At 45.4% G+C, this 21,256-nt stretch overlaps 1 protein-coding gene across 4 annotated transcripts in view; it reads left to right on the top strand.

Moving 5' to 3' along the window:
- Window positions 1-21,256, top strand: part of FLNB (filamin B) — a 152,293-nt gene that overhangs the window by 98,218 nt on the left and 32,819 nt on the right. For 3 of the 4 annotated variants that reach the window (XM_008058541.2, XM_008058540.2, XM_008058539.1), the window contains exons 19-28: window positions 3,238-3,355; window positions 6,331-6,593; window positions 7,600-8,197; window positions 8,803-8,976; window positions 9,830-9,992; window positions 10,629-10,789; window positions 14,388-14,555; window positions 16,456-16,579; window positions 17,964-18,120; window positions 19,161-19,350. In XM_008058541.2, coding sequence (XP_008056732.1) covers window positions 3,238-3,355; window positions 6,331-6,593; window positions 7,600-8,197; window positions 8,803-8,976; window positions 9,830-9,992; window positions 10,629-10,789; window positions 14,388-14,555; window positions 16,456-16,579; window positions 17,964-18,120; window positions 19,161-19,350 — 2,116 coding nt within the window. Of the gene's footprint in view, window positions 1-3,237; window positions 3,356-6,330; window positions 6,594-7,599; window positions 8,198-8,802; window positions 8,977-9,829; window positions 9,993-10,628; window positions 10,790-14,387; window positions 14,556-15,567; window positions 15,661-16,455; window positions 16,580-17,963; window positions 18,121-19,160; window positions 19,351-21,256 lie in introns of all 4 variants that reach the window. The other variant, XM_008058538.2, reaches the window with a different exon arrangement.

Genomic DNA, 21,256 nt, shown 5'->3' with positions numbered 1-21,256 from the left:
CAGGCAATCCACTCACCTCAGCCTCCCAAAGGCACGGGATTACAGGCTGAGCCACCGAGCCCGGCTAAAACTAATATTTTGTAGATAGAACATCCTTGTCTCATCAGGACACTCAATGGTGAGTAGGGCATTACTTTTCTGCTGATGGTTCTGAGGGCTGGTGGGAACCTGACCACTGGAAGTTCATCTAGCTCTCCAGTAGCATCAAGTTTGAGAACTGTTGCCATGCTTGATAGTCACTTGGGGCTGTGTGTCCAAATGCTGCCCGTGATAAATCGAAGGAGCCTGACAGAGTCTTGATGTCAATTGTCGCCTTTAGTGGGAGTGAGTTGCAGGGTGCCTCCTGGGTCCTTCTTATTATTTGTTGTTAACCTGAGAGACACATGTCACATGTGTGTCTTCCCATCTCCAGTCCCAAACTCAGAGCCTGGCTCCATAAGTGCTCTGCATGGATTAGTAAGTGAATAAATGATGGGGTGCCTGGATTTATAAGCAGAGACAGCCTAAGAGCGTTGTAATCTGGTAGACTCATCTACTGGGGCTGAGCCTTCTCACTTTCCTTTGAACTCTCGTTTCTGAAGAGCAGCTAAAAGCTTAAGATTAAGTTAAGGAAGCATGCCTTTGCAACTGTGCCCTTGGATGTGGTTTAAGAGGCCCAGGTCAGCCTAGAAAGCCATCCCCTGTCACAGAGGAGGGGAATACACTTTGAGGGCTGACAACTTCTTAGAAAGGCAGCTGCTTGGGCGTGGGTGTGTCCTGACCTGGGCCGGGCACTTCCCCCTCAGAATGCAGACTGAGTCTCCCAAAGAGCTACAGTCTCTCCTGTCTGCCCAAGCAACCCAGGTGCCAGGTTGCTGGCTTTTGCTCCCTGACACTTGCTGGGCTGCTGCTCTATCCTGAAGGGTCCTTGAGTGACAGCTTGCAGGTACTCAACTGCCTGGGTGGACAAGAGATGTGTATGACTGGGTGGCTCTGTTCATCCTTGTCAGGAGACAGTGGTCAGAGCTTTTTTCCCTCAGAGGAGTGGACTTGTTGTGTTGGAGCTTGGGGATCCTCCCGAAGGTCAGAGAATGATTTGATGTTTGTTGAAGGGAAATTATTTCCCTGAAGAGTTTGCCTCTGTGCCTTTAGTTGTGTGTGGCCTCAAGTGGCTTAAATTTCTCACCCCAAGCTCCACCAGACAGAGCAGCGGGGAAAGCTGGTGAGGACAACTCCTTTACTTGCTGTGTCAGGAGCCAAGAGGAATTGGAAGCGCCACATATGACTCTGGTACCTTTAGGGCCCCTGTAAGCTCACAGAGCCTCACAGGGTCACAGTTCCTACCTTGAAATGTTTTTGACATGGTTGTGGCTGCCCACAGAAGGCTCTGGAGGAGAGTGGGCTATGGGTAGCCCTTTCTGTTCCATCCTCTTCTGAGCTTTTGGGTCAGCATCTTGTGTACTTGTGTTTTGCACAGTAAGATTCAGGTTTAGAAAGCATGCAGGGTGCAAATAAAACCATCCTGCGGCCTGCAAAGTCTTGATGAAATGCAGTGGTGGTCACTGCTTAGGCATTCCTCACTTTATGGGCCTATGAGGAATAAGCACAGTCCATTTCTTAGTTAGGGCCTCAGGGGACACCTTCAATGCTATAGGCATTGTAGGTGCAAATCTCTGAGATTTCTCCCCTCCCAGTTGTTAGGTTATTTAAGGTAGAGTTCATTTCCTATCTGAGGTTGTGTTTTGTTTTTATGACTAGTCATGAGAGCAGACTTTCTTTTATGGGATGGGTGGGCTTAACTGGAAAAGAATTTTTCCCTCTTTCCTTTAGCACTTCAGAGAAGTGGCCAACAACTTTATTAGGGTGGGGGAGAAGATATTTCCAGGAACCCTGGTAGCCTGAGGTCTGCCTCACTAGCCCACAGGAGTCAGGGGCTGTGGGCAAACTGGAACTGGGAAGCATTGGCATGTTAGGAATGCTGCATTGGCTCAAGTGCAAATCAGTCCCGCCTTCAACAGTACAAGGAAGAGACCTTTCCTGTCCCCTGGCCGCCTCCCAGCTCTGTTGAATTTGACCTGTGCACATTCTACCAGGAAATGTTATCCCCTTGAGGATGAAGGCCATTTGGTTTTGTGTGCAGTACTAAAAAATCTTGGAAAATCAATCCTTCCCTCTTCATTGATACAACCAATTTTTTTCTTGGCTGTTTTCCCCTTCTTTATTACAGAAGGAATTTGAGAAAATATGCATAGGCCAAAAGCTACACACCCTTTTAACACTTGATCAGTGACAATTTTCAGCAAGGCCGGCATTCCAGCAAGCCAGCTGGATTCGTAGGGGGAATCTCTCCCTCCTAATTTGCTCTTACGCTATGCCTGGACGATTGAGGCGAGGGGATCTTGATCTACTAAGAAAGTCACAGGTTTTTGTGGAGCCTTGGTGTGAAGGGATGGGACTTGGCCAACCATGGAGACAGGAGGCCAGCCGTGAGCCAGCCTAGAACCAGCCAGGGGAGAGCAACCGTGGCACACATGGCTGTGCCACACCATGAGGCCACCCGGGCCACTAGCAAGGGGACTTGCCAATCCCACGAGCACCGCCTTCCACACTTTCTTCCTTTTTCAGATAGAAATGGAAGTTCAGATACTGTACGATGCTCTTAGCATAGCTCGAGGGGAGCTCTTGAAAATCCCTTTTGCAGCTTACTGGCCGGAGATGGACACGGGATAAATGGTTCAGTTAGAGGCCCCAGGCACAGCTGCTATACCCACGGCCAAGGTTGGATGTGTGGGCGGGGAAGTGGAGTGGCAGAGCAGCCAGGACACAGGTCTGGGCCGTGGGCGTGAGGCCCAGCTCAACACATACCAGGTGTGTGTCTTGGGGCAACTTCCGTTACCTCTCTGAGCCACAGTTTTGTTTTCTGGAAAAAATAGATATGACAGTTAGGAACCACGCTTTAGGGCCATTTAGATACTGGATCGAGGAAGTGCAGAAAAGCACACAGCACAGTGCTCGGCAGAAAGTAAATGCTATTCACTTGCCCCTATTATTAGATGCTCTTATTTGATCTGCTTTCTCTGTTGTTCCTGCCAAAAGAACTGCAAGTCAAAAGCTAAAAGAAATATCTGTGAGATGCTTTCTAGAGCCGTTGGAGTGTTGAGTCTGCTGTGTCTCTGGGAAAGAAGGATCCAGAGGGGAGTTATACCAAGTGAGTATAGTGGTACCCAAAGGTGTACTTGGTTTTCTTTCTTCTTTCAGGGCAGCATGCAGGTTCTGGTGACTTACGGTGGTGATCCCATCCCCAAAAGCCCTTTTACTGTGGGTGTTGCTGCTCCACTGGATCTGAGCAAGATAAAAATTAATGGACTGGAAAACAGTAAGTGTCTGAATGGATGGGAGATGGGTTGTTAAAGACCACCAGACGTGCTGCTGGTTAGATTCCCTTCAAAAGACAGAATTCACAGAGGCAGATTCTGTCTTAAGAGACTTTGCAGTTGTACAGACTTGAGTTTCAATTAGGGCCATGATGTGAAGTAGTTCTGTGACCCTGTCCGCCCCTCTACCTCACCAAGCCTCAGTTTTCTCATTTGTACAATGAGAGTGGTTGAGAATACTTACACTCGTGGAAATATTGTGAACGTTAAATGAGTTAATAATTCAGAGGCTGGCATGTAGTCATCCATCAATAACTGCTGGCGTCACAGTGGGAAGTTTTCATTAAAAACAGAATTTGGGCCATACTGCTTTCTGATGAGTTTCTGACTATGCCAGCAGTCATTGGCAACTGAATCTACATTAAGGTTAAGAATCTAGCATAAGCCGGGCTCGGTGGCTCAGCCTGTAATCCCGCGCCCTTGGGAGGCTGAGGTGAGTGAATTGCATGAGCCTGCAGGTTCGAGACCCACCTGGGCAGCGAGACCTCATCTCTACAATAAATCAAAAAATCAGCTGGGTGTGGTAGCGCACGCCTGTAATTCCGGCTACTCGGAAGGCTGAGGTGGAAGGATCGCCGGAGCCCAGTAGTTGGAGGCTGCAGTGGCCGGGAGCAGCCACTGTACTCCAGTCTGGGCGACAGAGTGAGACTCCCAATTCAAAAAAAAAACAAACCAAAAAGAATCTAGCATAAAAGCCAACTCCCCGGCACTGAGAAACTATGACCTCAATGCCTTTGTCCCTGCCCTCAACCCTTTATTCCTCTAGTTTGTTAGGGGTTTTTTTTACTAGTGCAAACTCATTTCATTTATTTTCAATTAAAAACATTTTTTTAGAGACAGCATCTCTCTCTATCACCTAGGCTAGAGTATAGTGGCATGATCATAGCTCACTGTAACCTCGAACTCCTGAGCTCCAGTGATCCTCCCACCTTAGCCTCCTTAGTAACTAGGATTACAGGCATGTGCCACCACATCCTGCCATTTTTATTTTATTACGTATTTATTTATTTTTGAGTTGGAGTTTCACTCTGTCGCCCAGTCTGGAGTTCAGTGGCACACGCACGGCCACCGTAGCCTCGACCTGCTGGGCTCAGGCAATCCTTCGCCTCAGCTTTCCAAGTAGCTGGAACTACAGGCATGTGCCACCATGCCTGGCTAAGTTTTTGATTTATTGTAGAGATGAAGTCTCGCCGAGTTGCCCAGGCTGGTCTCAAACCCATGGGCTCACATCCTGCTAATTAAAAAAAAATTGTAGCGACTGGGTCTTGCTATTTTGCCCAGACTGGATTTAAGCAGTCAGCCTCCTGGATTTAAGCAATCTTCCTGCTTCAACATGTGCTCATAAAAGTTATTTTTTACAAGTAATACATAAGTCCATTTTCATCTAAAAAAATTATAGTTAAGAGTAAATTCTGTTTTAATCATCACCTCTCCTCCTCTTTAGGGTTAACTTAAGTTGTCATTTTAGTTTCTCTCCTTCCAGACCTTCTCACTGCATCTGTACAATACAGATGTGCCAGTAGAAAACATTTGGCAGTGTTTATCTTGCATTAAAGTTATCCTGCTATATAAACCCATATGTCTTCAGCCTGTTGTCTGAAGTCAGCAGTGCATCCTGGGAGTCATTCACACCTAAATCTTTCCATTGGTGTTAACTGTTGAGTGTTCCCAGATTAGATGTATCTCAGGGCTCACATTTGCTGGGTGTGAGGGTCACCAACTCAGCGTAGCCCCAGGGTAGTGTTTCTCCTGAGTGTTGGTAGTGCAATTGGTGAATGTTTTCATTGATTTGTGACCCAAATGTACAATTTGTGAGCAAGGCCAGCCCTCAGGTCCGGAGGCCCCAAGAAGAGAGCTCGATGTTGACTTTTGTGACTGGGGAGCGGCCAGCTTTGAGCATGTGAATGGTCACTGCCCAGCCCTTTTCATGTGTCCCCTTATTGCTCCTTTCCCCAAGACGTTGAGAGCTTTGACTCCAGAACAGGAAAAGCACAGTTACAATGAGGAAAACCTCTTTCCCTCTAGGATGAAGAGCCCCAAGCCCTTCTAACTTGTGGTTCAACAGTGTTCGTCTTGGCAGTTCCCGGATTGCCCCAGAGTCAAGATTTCCTTGGGTTGTGGTGGGGCCCTGTAATTCCAGTGCTTTTTGTTTTGGTTAAAGTTGTTTGCCCGTTTTTGTCAAATACAACACTTGGGTTTCCTGTGGCCTCCCTTTGCAAAGACCTTTCAGAAACTGTCACGGTACAGTGTCAGTCTCAGCTCTTGCTTCAGTAGCCCCACATTTGCCAGTTCTGTGACTTTTGCCTTCTTGAGGGGAAGAGGTAACTGTAATATTGAATTTGCTGCCAAGAATTAGTAAATAAAACATTGGCTTACGGGGGGGGTGGTGTTGATATAAAGTTAACACCAAAACTAAGTAAAGAGGACAGCATCAGATTATAACTTAAATGGTCAGCAAAGCAGATTGTGGGGTCAGGTAAATTTAGGTTTGAGTCCCAGCTTTGTGGCCTATAGGATATGTCACCCTAGACAAGTGACTCAACCTCTCTGAGCCTCAGTTTTCCCATCTGTCAAAGGCATTGATTTATAATAAATACTCAAGAGGGTTGTGGTGAATATTAAAGGAGACAATGTGCCATATTTGTGCTTGACATAAAAAATACATTCAGTAAATTATAGCTGTTATCATTATCATCATGAACCAATTATTGTTCTTAATTATTGCTGGTTGTTCTTGAAGCTGAAATGCTGAAATCCCTAACAAGACCCCTAGTCTTGCTTCTTGTCATCTGTACCAGCTGTTGGTTATTGTAGAGGCTAAGTCCCTGTGTCCAAAAAACCATCGTTTCTCTGCTCTTGATTGTTCTTACTGCTGAAAAGGGTCAGCTCTTCACTTTGGCTTGTGTTCCTTTTCCAGGGGTTGAAGTTGGGAAGGATCAGGAGTTCGCCATTGATACCAGGGGGGCAGGAGGCCAGGGGAAGCTGGACGTGACAATCCTGAGCCCTTCTCGGAAGGTCGTTCCATGCCTAGTGGCACCTGTGACCGGCCGGGAGGGCAGCACAGCCAAGTTCATTCCTCGGGAAGAGGGGCTATATGCCGTAGACGTGACCTATGATGGACACCCTGTGCCTGGGAGCCCCTACACAGTGGAGGCCTCACTGCCACCAGATCCTACCAAGGTCAGCTTTTGGTTTTGCTCTAGAACTTGTTCCGTTATTGTCAAATATGACACCATAGTCCTTCTCTGCTCCTGCTTGGCCTAAAGACCTTTTAAAAATCATTTTGTGATGAAAGTCAGTTCTCAGTTGCTTACCGTAGAACTCCTACAATTCATGGTGAAGGGTCACCTGGGCAGCTGGGTCAAAATTTTGCTCTTCCTCTTGCTTTCTGGCTGCAAGTCTCTGGTGAGGGGCTCCTGTCCCTGAGTCGTCTTCCTTCACTTATTAGCATAATAAGAACTCACTTTAAAGCCAGCCAGTAAGAGTTAGGTGAGACAGCAGATGTGCAGGCCCCAGCCCAGTGTTCGGCACACGGCCTGAGCTCACCTTACAGAAGCTACAATCATGTAGTATAAAAGTATGTTATTTGCATTGTCATTTTCTCCTAGTAGCCCCAACTCAAGCATTTTGGAGTACTTCCTGTGGTCTGAATGGCATGAATCCTATAAAATTTTCTGATTTGTTGAATCAGAAAGCCTCATTCCTTCCTCTTTTTAAAAAACTGTTGAGTTTTTTCTTACTAAGAATTTGTTGAGTGAGGTACAGTAGCCCAAGCCACAGTGATGTCCATGAGAGCCCTTCTGCAAGCACCCAACCCAGAAAACCTGGGTGTGTGTTGGACAGGATGTCAGGTCTCCAAGTCAAGCCCTGTGGTTCAGAAGAGCATGGCATGACTGGAGAAGAGGAGTCATGGAGGGGCTGCTTCTCCTGCTCCCTGGGGGCCACGCCTGTCTCCTTTCAATTGGTGACTGAGTTCTTAGCTATCTGCAGCATTGACTGTATGGTGGCTCTGACTCAGCGTGCACCTGTATGTGCATGTGAGACACATGTTAGGCCACAGGGAGAAGGGCTGCTTGGCTGGGATGCACTGCCATGCCAATTGTAGACTTGGTTGTTGACAGCAGTGCTGGCTGAGCAGTGACACCAGCACCAGGCAGAACTTGACTTTCCTTCTTTGCTCAAATAGGTAAAGGCCCACGGTCCTGGCCTTGAAGGTGGTCTCGTGGGCAAGCCCGCTGAGTTTACCATCGACACCAAAGGAGCTGGAACTGGAGGTCTGGGCCTAACGGTGGAAGGCCCGTGTGAGGCCAAAATTGAATGCTCCGACAATGGCGATGGGACCTGCTCCGTCTCTTATCTCCCCACAAAACCAGGGGAATACTTTGTCAACATTCTCTTTGAAGAAGTTCACATACCCGGGTCTCCCTTCAAAGCTGACATTGAAATGCCATTTGACCCCTCTAAAGTCATGGCGTCAGGACCAGGTCTTGAGCATGGGAAAGTGGGCGAAACTGGGCTCCTTAGTGTCGACTGTTCAGAAGCAGGGCCTGGGGCACTAGGCCTAGAAGCCATCTCAGACTCAGGAGCAAAAGCCGAAGTCTGTATTCAGAACAACAAAGATGGCACCTATGCAGTGACCTACGTGCCCCTGACGGCCGGCATGTATACGCTGACCATGAAGTATGGCGGCGAGCTTGTGCCACACTTCCCTGCCCGTGTCAAAGTGGAGCCAGCCGTGGACACCAGCAGGGTGAAAGCCTTTGGGCCAGGAATAGAAGGAAAAGGTGAGTTTCATGAAAAAGAGAAAGGCTGGGACTTAAGGGCCACAAGAAACTTGCAGAACAGGGGCTGCAAACTCAGCCACCTCCAGGGGCCAGGCAGGGTGTAAGAAAATGGTCTTCTGTGTCCTCTGGTTAGGACGACCAGAGTCAAGGGCCAGCACATTGTGTTTCCGGAGACTGTGCTATTGTCCAGCCTGTTTTCTGTTTGTCTGGGAAACAGCCCAGCATTTTCAGCAGATTTTTCCAGTTTTTCTGGCAAAGTCAGAATTCTTGATTTTTATTTGGAGACTCAACATATTGCATTGTTGACACTTAATTGGAAAAAAGTTGAAAATGCAGTGTTGGCTAACAACACATGTGCTACAAAGTAGATCTGTCTTTACCTTTTAACTTTTGTGTTAGCAGTTGTGTTGTTACTTGGTCAGGTCTGCCCTGGAAGGGACTTCTTTTGGGAGGAAGGAGTCTTGATTTTGAGTCAGAGAAACTAGTTTTCTGCTGTCACTGAAGTTAGACTTAATGTGTTGTAAAGTGCTGAAAACCTTGGTTTTGGGATTTGCCCCTGGGTCTGAGGTATTGGTGATGTTCTTATCTGTGTGGTTACTCTGCAGATGTGTTTCGGGAAGCCACCACTGACTTCACGGTTGACTCGCGGCCCCTGACCCAGGTGGGGGGTGACCATATCAAGGCCCACATTGCCAACCCCTCGGGAGCCTCCACTGAGTGCTTTGTCATGGACAATGCTGATGGCACTTACCAGGTGGAATACACACCCTTTGAGAAAGGTGAGTCATCCTCTCCTTGGATGGGACCCTCATTCAGAGCCATGCTTGGCCATTTCCTCCCAGCAGCTGGTGCTGGCCCCTGCCTCATGTGCTAGGCCTGTCTCAGCAGAGCTGCTTGCCTGCTCAGTGCCTGGCTTGCTGGCCTTGTGTAATAGGTGGGCCAGAGCTTAGCCTCAGCCTCACCTGAGCAGGTTGTAGGGTAATGTCATAGCATGTTGCTCATTTGTACAAGTTTTTTGTTTATTAATTTTTTCCCGAGTATTAGGAATTACAAGAAATTTCAATAAATTAGCAAAGCATAAAGAAAATAATAAAAGGGCCAGGGGTGGTGACTCACACCTGTAATCCCAGCACTTCCAAAGGCTGAGACGGGAGGATTGCTTGAGGCCAGGAGTTCAAGACCAGTTCAGGACCCTGTCTCTTTAAAAAAAAAAAAAACCAGCCAGGTGTGGTATCTCACACTTATAGTTCTAGCTACTTAAGTGGCTGAGGTGGGAGGATAACTTGAGCTTGGGAGTTCAGGGCTGCAGTGAGCTATGATTGCACCACTGTACTCCATCCTGGGCAACAGAATGAGACTCTATCTCTAAAAAAAAGGTTAAAAAAAAATCAAGATAATATGTTTAGAATGACTGACTTGAATATAGACTTAGTAATGTTTGCATGGTGGGGTTATGTGATTACAAATAGTTGTATTATTTAAAAATCAGATCATACCAGCATTACTATTTTTTTAACTTGCTTTTTAAAAATAACTTCGTCTTGAATGCTAGAAACCCTAAAGTAAATGGTCATTTTTCACAAATAGGGGACTTGTGTGCAAATAGGTGTTTCTGTTTGTTGTTTTGGATAGGTCTCCATGTGGTGGAGGTGACATACGATGATGTGCCCATCCCAAACAGCCCCTTTAAAGTTGCTGTCACTGAAGGCTGCCAGCCATCTCGGGTCCAAGCCCAAGGACCTGGATTGAAAGAGGCCTTTACCAACAAACCTAATGTCTTTACTGTGATTACCAGGTAGGCAAGGCCTTGCAGTCGGTGTTCGTTGAGTCTCTAAAAGAGCCGTCCTTGGTAGTTTAACTGTTTTTTAAGTTTTATGGCTGTACCCTACATATGTGTCATGGTCTCCCAACCTTTGGTAAGACCATTTTATTAGGTACATTTTCTTCTGTAGAGAATTATGTTACAGAGAAAGGCAAGATATACCTTAAAAAGTACCCAAAAGCACTTGATAATAGTCATAAAAGTGCTGAGGAAACCAGGAATAGATGAAAGCTCTGTAACTTAATAATGTAAAATGTATAGCTATCCTCATATATAAATTAAATATTAGAAGTGTTTTTATTAAAATGGATCACAAGGCATAAGCTTGTATTGAACCTGCAGTCCCAGCCATTGCAGTTAGATAAGAAATATAAAGAAGGATAAGCATTGTATCCTGCATTATAAATCATTTATAAATAAAGAAAAGGAGGAGTCAAAGCTGTCTTTATTTTATATCACACTATTAAGAATGTTCCTGTGTGAGAGGTATTATCACAGTAGTTGAGTTTGGTTGGCTAAATGGGATAGTTTATAAAGGAATTTTTAAATGAATTTTGGCAATAAGCAGACCATCATGAACTGCGCTCATTTCTTTTCTACACTTTCCAGAGGGGCAGGAATTGGTGGACTTGGAATAACTGTTGAGGGACCATCAGAGTCCAAGATAAACTGCAGAGACAATAAGGACGGCAGCTGTAGTGCGGAGTACATCCCTTTTGCTCCAGGGGATTATGACGTTAATATCACATATGGAGGAGCCCACATCCCAGGTTAGCTGTTTCTCAGAGATAAATGATAATTGGTTTTGCATGAAACAGGTTTGATTTTTGCTTACTTCTCTGAGTGGGGAAAACAGCCTTATTTTTAGCAGCTACAAAAGGATAATTTTTGGGGGGCTACATATCTAAAATTATCCCAACTCCCCATAGAACCAGTAACATGGCAAAAAGTGTTGGCTTCTAACTTTGACTGGAAATGGTTGTTCATGTATTGGAGGGCCTAGTTCTTGGGGTTTAAGGGAAAGCTGTTTCTTTATAAAGTTGAAAAATCTTCACCTTATCTTGAACTTGGTTCTTATTCACCTTATGCATGTGTCTTGTTTTCTTTTTTCCATTGTCAGTCCTTGTAATGGCTAAAGACTTTCAAATTCTTGTTACTTTCTTTTCTATTCAGTGATATAGTATAAGTTAACCGTAAAACAGCTTCTCCACTTTGGCACTATACATTTTAGCCAGGAGAATTCTTTGTCATGAGGCTGTCCTGTTCCTCATAGCATGTTTGTTACCATCCTTGGCCTTCACACATTAGATACCGATAGCAAACTTGTCCTCCCCATTTCCATTTGTGATGACCAAAAATGTCTCTACATACTGCCATATGGCCTCAGGGACAAAATGACTCCTGATTGAAAACCACTGCTATAAAGATTCAAACAATAACAAATATGTGACTTAAGTAGTGAAGGCACCTCCACCTTTTGTTTCAGGAGGAGGACTCACCAAACGTTCTAGTTCTCCTTACTTAAGTGAAATATTTGTCACCCTCATACATTTCTAAAAGGGGTAGGTGAGTATGTGGTTTGGACCCAAGTCCAAGGTCCCTAGAGCTGTTTCCAAGCCACATATTCTTTATATCAGGTGTGGTGAGAAGAGGGCAGAGCCCCACCAGGGATTCTGGGAACAAAAGGAGCCTTAATGAGTTTTGTTGTTCTTACCCTAGAGGTGATCTATAAGCTGGTGTCACTCTGAGAGGGAAAGTAGAAGACTGAGGGGCCCACTGTTGGGTTTCTAGATTGACTCCCCAGAAGTTGGAGTATCTACTGACCACATGCTTTCCTGATTCTGAGCCCTCTTACACATGGAAATGTGCACACACACTCACTCTCTTCCTATCTCACATTGATCAGAAAGGATTGACATTCAACTCAATAATACTCAGATATTCATTTAAGCCTTAAGTCATTTAAAGTGACTGTTTCTTCTCAGACTTGTGCTTTAAGCTCATTTAATGTAGATTTTTAAAATTCCTATAACCACTAGTCTAGGGTATTTCAGCCACAGGTAAGACAAAGTTCTTTCCTTCAGAGAGCTTCCTGTCTAGCATTTATACAATTAAACTTGTGATAACTGCTATGAAGAATGAGAATGGGGCTCAGGATGGGATTCAGAGCCAGGGTCTCCTTTTGGTGTTTTGCAATGCTTGGTTTGGGAGAGAGTTGAACACAGAGAATAATTAGAAGGCTGTCCCCAGAAGAGAGGACATAGCTTTGGCTAGACAGGCAGCAGTGACAATGCGTATCTCCTGGTTGTGGTGCCAACAACACTGTTCTGACTATTGGGAAAGTCTGGTAGACACCATTAGCTTCAGAATTTGCCTTGTTCAAGTGGCTAAGAGTTGGGGTCCCTTAGGCTGATCTGTGAACTCAAAGCAAATGGCCATCTTTGAGCATAACAACAGAAAAGAGACCCAGTTGGGGTTTTCCCATCAGGTATAGATGGTGCTTCTTTATGTTTCAGACTTTCTGTTGCCTTCCAGAGGTGAATACTAGCTTCTCCCGAACCCCAGAACTTTCCTAAGCAGAGAGTAAAGTGTTGGTTGGTTGTTTTAGTATCAGACTTCTAAGCTAACTCATGGGAGAATTGCCATGAAACATTCAGTGACCTGCTAGCTTCTAGTATGCTTTCATGGGAATTCTGGGAGGTTAAATATTAGCCCAGTTTTTTCCTGGCCTAGTGCAAACTTATAATGGGACGATCTTTAACAAAAAATTCTTTCTTACCCATGTGGCATATTGGTTTCTTGTGGAGGGCCACTATGGACTGTTGGTGATTGCCTAGACCACTGGGTTGACTGGGATTCAGGAGTGCATCAGGAAGAAGGGCTGCCATGGATCATTGATCCTGCTTGAGGCATGGAACAGGGGAATGGCAGGTAATGCTTGGGGTCTGCCATCTTGGACCTAAGTATATCTTACTTTTGCTGGCTGGTTCATGGCTGCTCTCATGTTGAGTTCAGACAACTTCCAGTGACTTAGAGAGACTGGCCTCTGAGGCAGTCTGTTGTCTTCACCTACAGACACTGAAATCCTCAACTGTTGCTATTAAATAAAGCCCCCTTTTGTTTCTGTAAACCCTAGCATGGAGGGCTATGCTTGTCTTTGCCAAGGTCAGCCATTGCTTTTATTTAGGTTAAAACCTGGATGCTGTTGAAAGCTAGAAGTTAAAAAACCAAGATCTTGGTTATTTGTGTGGTCTTTGTTATTTACCACCTCCAATTCTGCAAAGTATAAACTTTCTGGGAGCCAAAGCAGAGAGACCTTGACTTCCATGGCAGTTAGATGGCATTAACTTTGCCAGATGTCACGGGGAGCACAAGGACTTCTGTGCATGGCAAGAGATTTGTGTAGTTCCTTGGCAATGGACTTGGAGCCTGAGGCTTGGTATGGGAACACTGGGTCCTATTTCTGAGGAGGTCCCCTTCCTTAAAGGAGTCCCATGGAAGGTCCTTGGCCCAGCCCTTGTTTCTCTGTTTAGTGCTTCTCAAAAATCTCAGACTCCTTGCCTTCTCCACATTTCATTGGCCTTTAAAATCAACACCCTCAAAGAGACAGAGGCCCTTAGGGTCTCCCATGGGATCAACCATGTAGCAGGACAACAGCTTACATTCAGAGAGACAGCAAGGCTTTACCAGATGCCAGGGAACCAAGGAGGCCGTATGTGGTTGGAAGGTGCCAGCTGTTTTGGAGGGAGAGAAGTCTGGGGGCACTCAGGAGCCATCTGTGAGAGAGGAGGCTGGGTGAGGGCTGTAGGGCCTGCCCACCTCTCTCTAGTCCCCTCCACTCTGTCCTTCTACCTACCACTCAGTGCCCTCCTTCAGTTCCTCCAGCAGCTTATCTTCTCTTACCTTGAAGCCTCTGCATGTGCTGATCCCTCTGCTTGAAGCACCTCTCTGTCTGTTCCCTCTCATGTCTCACTGAGATATTACTGGAAAGCTTTCTCTGGTCTCCCACAGACCAGGTTCATTGCCTTCTGAGTGCCCCACCTTGTACACTGTGGCCCCCTCCCCCGTCCTACGTTAAATAGGATATGAGAATAGCTTGCTTGCCTCATCCTTCTCCTGCATGGTGGGTTCCTAGAGGGTTGTTAACTGCTCAGGGCCCAGCACTTGTCACAATGTCTGCCCATAGGAGGTGCTCTATGGTAATTATCAAAAACGGTGAGTGAGCACATGGCGCACACAGTGAGGCAGGAGAAACTGATTGAGGCTCGTAGTTTAGGTCCTGGGGGAGCAACAGTGCTATTCTGGGTGCCCATATGGCAGGTCTTCAATTATCAAGTTGTGCTTATAATCCTGTGACCTCTTTTCCAGGAAGCCCCTTCAGGGTTCCTGTGAAGGATGTTGTGGACCCCAGCAAGGTCAAGATTGCCGGCCCTGGGCTGGGATCAGGTGTCCGAGCCCGCATCTTGCAGTGCTTCACAGTGGATAGCAGCAAGGCCGGCCTGGCCCCACTGGAAGTGAGGGTCCTGGGCCCACGGGGTGAGTATGCATTCTACCTTCCTACTGACATTCTCCTGCCCCAACCAGGGGTAGCCGTGACCCAGAGCAGGCACTTTGCTTTTGAGTTTGGTCATGAGCTTAAAATTAAATTTCTTTAAAAATCACTTTATTGTTCTATCTTCTTGCTAAACAGTAGAAGTTCCTGCTTAAAGATAGGCGGACTGTTATTTCTCCAGTGATCTGTCCTTTCGCCCATTTAATAATAAGGTCTAAATTTTTTTAGTAGTTAGATGAAGCAAGTAATATTTGTGCTCTCATATGTAATGTTGTGACTACCTCATGGTGTGTTTCAGCATTTGTGAGGTGATGATGGGCTGGATATGGGTGGATGGTGGAGTTGGGAGGCAATAACTCTTGGAGATGCCTTGATGCCCATGTGGAACATACCAGAACCTCTGGGAATGCCAGGTACATGGTACATGTGGCCCATGACTTTATCATTGTCTCAACTCCCTGCAGAGAGGGGTCACTTGGGGGGAATGGGCTTTCTTGGAAATTTGGCCCACCTGTGGACAGCCCCGAACTTTGTTTGGTAAGGCTATCGGGCCATTTGGGAACAAGGCCCTGAAGTGTGCTGAAACTTGCCATTTTTGGTAAGTGACCACATTCCCTTCTCCAGCATTTAAAATGCGCCTTTCTCCCACATGTAAGACACTGTGCCTAATTTCTTAAATAATCGGGATTTTTCCCGAATCATGTGTTCTTGGCCTCACAGAAGTGGCAGATGGGGTTTTCCGTCTCTGAAGAGGAACCTTCTCCTTAATGAGGTTCAGCCAGAGGTTATGCCCTTTGAAGCTCAGGGCAGAAGTGGGTTGGGGGAAATGAGGTCACGGGGCTGGAGTCTGATGCTGTGAAGTTACTGACTTCAAGACGTGTGTGTTTGTGTCCATGTTCCTGTGTGTGTGTGAATGTGAGAGGGAGAGAGAGAAGCTTTACTTCGGTATCTGTCTCTATTTTGGAGGACCCTCAAGTAACAACCTTTTGATTTCAGCTGATGAGGTGGATTCCCAGTCATGGCGCAGCCCCTTGAAAGCCCTTTCAGAGTTCTTTAAAGGTGACCCGAAGGGTGAATTTATGGAGACAGGTTTGCATTTTCCCATTGGCTGCTGCTTTAAATTGTGTAACCTTGAATGCCTCTTGCTGGCCTTACTTCTAAAATTGGCTTGTACCTGCCTCATCTGCTTTGCTTAATGAGCATGCCACGCTTTGATTAACCTACCCTGCAGGTAACCCATCCTTGATTCTCACGTTCAGAGCTGGGATCTGGAATCTGTCAGCCCAATGCATGCTTTGATTATGCTTTAGCATAATCTAACCATCCCCCACAGGCCTCACACTGAAGGATCCACACCCTATGAGATTGCTACCCTCTCCTGCCTTGCACCCATACCCTAGCATGTCGGCACCATCGTGGTCTTTGCTCAAAGGTGGCCACAAGTTGTCACTAGCCAGCCCATTGGCTAATTTTTGCTGTTCAGAGTTCTAGACTCTTTGGCACTTTCTCAGCTGTAGAATGAAATTGCCACATCCCAAGCATGTCTAACCAGCTTGAGAGGATCTAGCGTGTCTGCCACACACATCTTCAACATACGCCCTCCAGCAGCAAGCATGGGCAGTCTCCTTAATTATACTCTAGGGCCGATTGAGTATATTTTCGCCAATAAAATGCTAAAGGTGTCTCTTGGGGTCATTTCTGCTCCCATGAATTGGTGATCCTGTGATTTCTTAGGCCTGTGATTATGGCTGCTCGACCTTTATGTTACTCATCAGTGGAAACCAAGAGTTCTCAAGGATGGATGTGCTCTTGTTTCAAACTCAGCCACGGATAGAGAGAAGGGGAGGTCAGGCAGCAACTCAGACCTCTCATCTCTATCCTCAGGCTTGGTGGAGCCAGTGAACGTGGTGGATAATGGGGATGGAACACACACAGTGACCTACACACCATCTCAGGAAGGGCCTTACATGGTCTCGGTTAAATATGCTGATGAAGAGATCCCTCGTAGGTAAGCGCCTGACACTTGGGGAAATGAGTACAAACCAGCCTCAAGCCCAGTCTCCTGCAGGATTGGCAAGCACTGCTCTGGCGGCCCACCCACCCAGCTATTCATTCACCCCTCTCTTCTTCCATCAGTCCATCCATACATTCGATTAGTACTACCCAGAACCTGCGTGCTCTGTACACATGTTGCTATATACTAGCCTTGGTATTTGTGGCTCCCATTCTTTCGCCCCATTCCCAATTCCTTTCAGCCATCTTTAGTCTAAAGGTGAGCTGAAAATAAGTTGGAAATCTCAGCCAGGTATGATAGCACATGTCTGTAATTCCAGCCACTTGGGAGGCTGAGATGGGAGGATTATTTGGAGATGGAAGTGTTTGAGACCAGCCTGGGCAACATAGTGAGACCTTGTCTCTTAAAAAAAAAAGTTGGGAATCTTTGAAGAAACAAGGAATATAGTAGTTTACCAGAGGCTTCCTTTTGGTGACCTGCAAATAGTTTTCTGAGTAGGACAAAGGGTTAACTTTTTCTTTTTCTTTTTTTAATGAATTGGAGTCTTACTCTGTTGCCCAGGCTGGAGTGCACTGTCACGTTCACGGCCACTGGGCTGAGGTGATTCTTCTGCCTCAGCCTTCCAAGTAGCTGGAACTACAGGCATATACCACCATGCCTGGCTAGGGTTAACTTCTTAATTGAGGGTTTGGTTGACAATAGAAGTCCCAGAAAGTTTTGGGTAGAAACCTTGTTCCTTGTTCATATGAATTCAAAAAAATGTTAAATAAGCTCTTCACCTTTTAGAAAAAAACTTCCAAAGGGCTTTTTGTTTATCATATCTCTTAAATTGGAAAAGATTCACTTATACCCCAATATTATATGCATTTTATATATAAATTTACATGTAGCTCTAGCTATGTAGAAATACATAATTTATAAGTTACATTTGTATATTGCTTTACTAGTAGATTATGTACCATATAAAGCATACTAAATATAGAATAAAAACAACTATAGATATGGAGTAAGATGAAATAAAATATTAAAACTGAAGTTTCAGTGTTTTTTTTCTTTCCATTTTAATGACCATTGCCTTAGAAGAGCAAATATGGGCTAAATGTGTTTCGCTCCATGATTCTTAAACTAATTTGGGAGCCTTTGTCCCGAAACAATTGATATCCCCTGGAATGCACTTAGGGGAAAGCCGGTCTGTCATATGGTGGCTACTACCTCATGGTTCTAAATTTCTGCTGGACTTATAACACTTTGATGAACTCACTGTCTTATCTACTATAGAAATCCCCCGTGCAATCTCAGTTTCTCTCTGTAAGAGAGGTCAGATGTAGCTGGGTTGACATATATCCTTACTGACCAGTGTGTGTGTATGTCTATTAAGTCCCTTTAAGGTCAAGGTCCTTCCCACGTATGATGCCAGCAAAGTGACTGCCAGTGGCCCTGGCCTCAGTTCCTATGGTGTGCCTGCCAGTCTGCCTGTGGAATTTGCCATCGATGCCAGAGATGCTGGGGAGGGCCTGCTTGCTGTTCAGATAACGGTAACTTTGAGTTATTTTCTTATTTAATAAGACTTAATTTCCCGACACGGATAAGAATGCAAGTTTGAACGACCAGTTTCTGGCCTGATGTGTTTTTGAAATTTTCTACCAAAGAGTCGGTAATTGTGCAGAAGAACAATCATGTTCACATGAGAGGTTTGAGGATATCGCTCCAGGTATCACTTTTTGGTGATTCTCATTAGTTTGCTATTACATTTATTCCTACATCTTTATTTTTAAATGTTTTAAATTACTCCTTGAATTAGGACTAAATTCTGCTACATGTTGGTAGGAAATCTTAAAATAAGAGTGTCTTAAACAATGGGATTATTCTCCCTTGTTAAGGAGCCCAGATGTAAGCCACCTGAGTGCTCTGCGGCTCACCAAAGAGGCTGGTTCCATCTTTCAGCTCCTCTGTCCTAGTGTGTTACTTCTGTCCTTAAGTCTTCTCATGGACCACGAGGCTGCCAGTGCTCTGGCCTGGCCATCACATCCATATGGCAGGCCAAAGCAGGAAGAAGGGAAAAAAGGGACCCTTCCAGCTCAGTCAGCTCTCTTAAGCAGCCCTCTCAGAACTCCCTCAGAGACTTTACTCCCATCTCATTTGTCAGGGGTTAGTCATGTGGCTGTACCTAGTGTTGAGGCTGCTAGGAAGTGAAGTCCTATGTTCTGGGAGCAGCGTACCCAACTAAGAATTAGGTCTTGTTACTAAAGAGAAAAGGGAGAGTAGATGTGGGAGTGTGTGAGCAGGAGCCTTTGCCTCCTCACCTCCCCACATTTCCATGGATTTGGAGTTAAAACTCTATTTGTTCACTTGACCAAAGAATTACTAAAAATTGACCATGTCCATCATGGTATTAAAGAGATCTGTGACCTTCTTTTCTCCCTACCAGAAAACATCAAAACTAGATTGTATGAAGCCATCAATTCTGTCTCCTCCCACTAGGGAACTAATTAATGAGCAAAATATGTCCAGGTTTTCCATGAAGGTTTTCTACATTTTGACAACATCCTAAATAGCATTTCTTTGTGTTCCACAGGACCAGGAGGGAAAACCCAAAAGAGCTATTGTCCACGACAATAAAGATGGCACATATGCTGTCACCTACATCCCTGACAAGACTGGGCGCTATATGATTGGGGTCACCTATGGGGGTGATGACATCCCGCTTTCTCCTTATCGCATCCGGGCCACACAGACGGGCGATGCCAGCAAGTGCCTGGCCACGGGTAAGTGCAGGGCAGCATTAAGGTCAGCAGTGTGGACTTTGGAGTCAGAAAGCCGGTCTGTAGTCCCTGCCACTTAAAAGCTGTGTGATCTGGGCTAGTTGCTTAGCCTTTCTGGGTTTCAGTTAGACATAGACTGAAGATCTTTTTTTTTAGAATATTTAGTTTCAAGAAGCTCTTCTAAAGGTCAGAGAGTGCTTTACAGGGTAATTGCAAAGATTAGATGAGGTTAGGCATGAAGAATGTTTAGCACAGTGCCAGGTATGTAATAACTATTATATTACTTTTGAAGTGGGTACATTTGCTGAGATCTCAACTATAATGGTGACTCTCATGAAAAGCAGCAAATGTTTGAGTAGGTGAGTTTAGTTACTCAAGATTCATTTGAGAGTATTTCAGGTCAAAAGTAGAGAAACACACGTAAGCATGTCAGCATCTAGATTTTTCCTCAACACCTATGTGTCAGCCTGTCAGGAATTCCCCACGAATATTTGAGCATCACAGTTCCTTTTTTTTTGAGTCGGAGTCTCACTCTGTCAGGCTAGAGTGCTGTGGCATGCTAGAGTGCCCGGCAATCCTTCCGCCTCAGCCTTCCAAGTAGCTGAAACTACAGGCATGTGCTACCACGCCCGGCTAATTTTTTGATTTGTTTTAGAGATGAGGTCTCGCCAAATTGCCCGGGCTGTTCTCGAATCCGCGGGCTCAGGCAATCCTCTCACCTCGGCCTCCCAAAGTGCTGGGATTACAGGTTTGAGCCTCGGAGCCCCACCTCCTTTAGTTTCTAAGACACAACAAAGTAACTACCACAGGGCTTTCTGTCTTTAAGAACAGCTCTTGTAGCTCAATGCTGCTGCTCAAGCAGTTTTTAAGACAGGAATCCCCAGTTTTGAAATGAAACAGTTGTGCTTCTCTTTAAGTAAGAAAAGGAAACATAGGTTCACCCTGGATGCATCCTATTTCTCTGGTATCTCTTTTTGTTTTGAATAAAGAACATTTGTAGACTTTCAGGGCAAGTTTGTGAATTACTTGCAGGTGAACTATGGTTCTCCTTTGGCAAAAATTGAGACATTTTGAAACATTGGTCAACCCACCACCTCCTGGTCTATGTAGCTGCTGGTGACAAATGGATTGTCTTTGCTCATCTGAGAGCATGTTGATGTTGGGCAAGGCTTCCTTCTTCCTTTCCAGACTCTCTTTGTTCCCCCAACTCAGGCAGAAACCTGAGCACAGTGTTCCCCATTTGGCCACATTTTTAAGTCTGTCATTCAGGATCTTCCACAGACTGACACAGTCTTCTCTTCTACTACGTATTGTCTGAACAGACTGCCTTACCACTCCCTATTGCTCCTACACACTTACTTAGCTTGTATTTGTCAATGTGCTTTTAGTTCATGCTTTTCTGCACTTTCTGATTTTGTGTGGCTCCTGTGTAAAGGGGTGCCACCAGTCAGAGAGAGATTGGTCATTGTTGGGGAGAGGTTACAAGTCTCCCGCAGCAAGAGCACTTAGCCTTCAGAATTCAGCCATTTTTCCTTTCTTCAGGAAGCCCTGTATCAATGTGGCAACCCTGGGTTATAAATTCCTAGCCTCTTACATAGATGTACTGCAGGACACTTCTCTGAAGAACAATTTATTATTTTTTCTGTAACCTAGTCCCTCCTCAGCATTTCCCCTGCTGGTTGAACCATTGTTCTTGGTGCATGGTGTGCACTAACTGCCCTATTAGACCTTGATGATCTTGAGAGCAGGAGCTGTGTCTTGCTCACCTTTACGTGTACCTCATACTTGAGGAAATGGCCCAATATGTGTTTGCTAATGAAAGTTGACCTTTATCCCCATACTTTTGAATGCTGGTAAACCAAGACTAACCTTTAGATGACACTCAGGGCTCCTTATTTAGTCAGTAATT

The sequence above is a fragment of the Carlito syrichta genome, unplaced genomic scaffold, assembly GCF_000164805.1.
Source record: "Carlito syrichta isolate Samal-C Ts95f unplaced genomic scaffold, Tarsius_syrichta-2.0.1 Scaffold303376, whole genome shotgun sequence".
In the NCBI taxonomy this organism is placed as follows: Eukaryota; Metazoa; Chordata; class Mammalia; order Primates; family Tarsiidae; genus Carlito; species Carlito syrichta.
The sequence above is the reverse complement of the archived record's forward strand: the minus strand, read 5'-3'. Positions and strand labels throughout refer to the sequence as shown.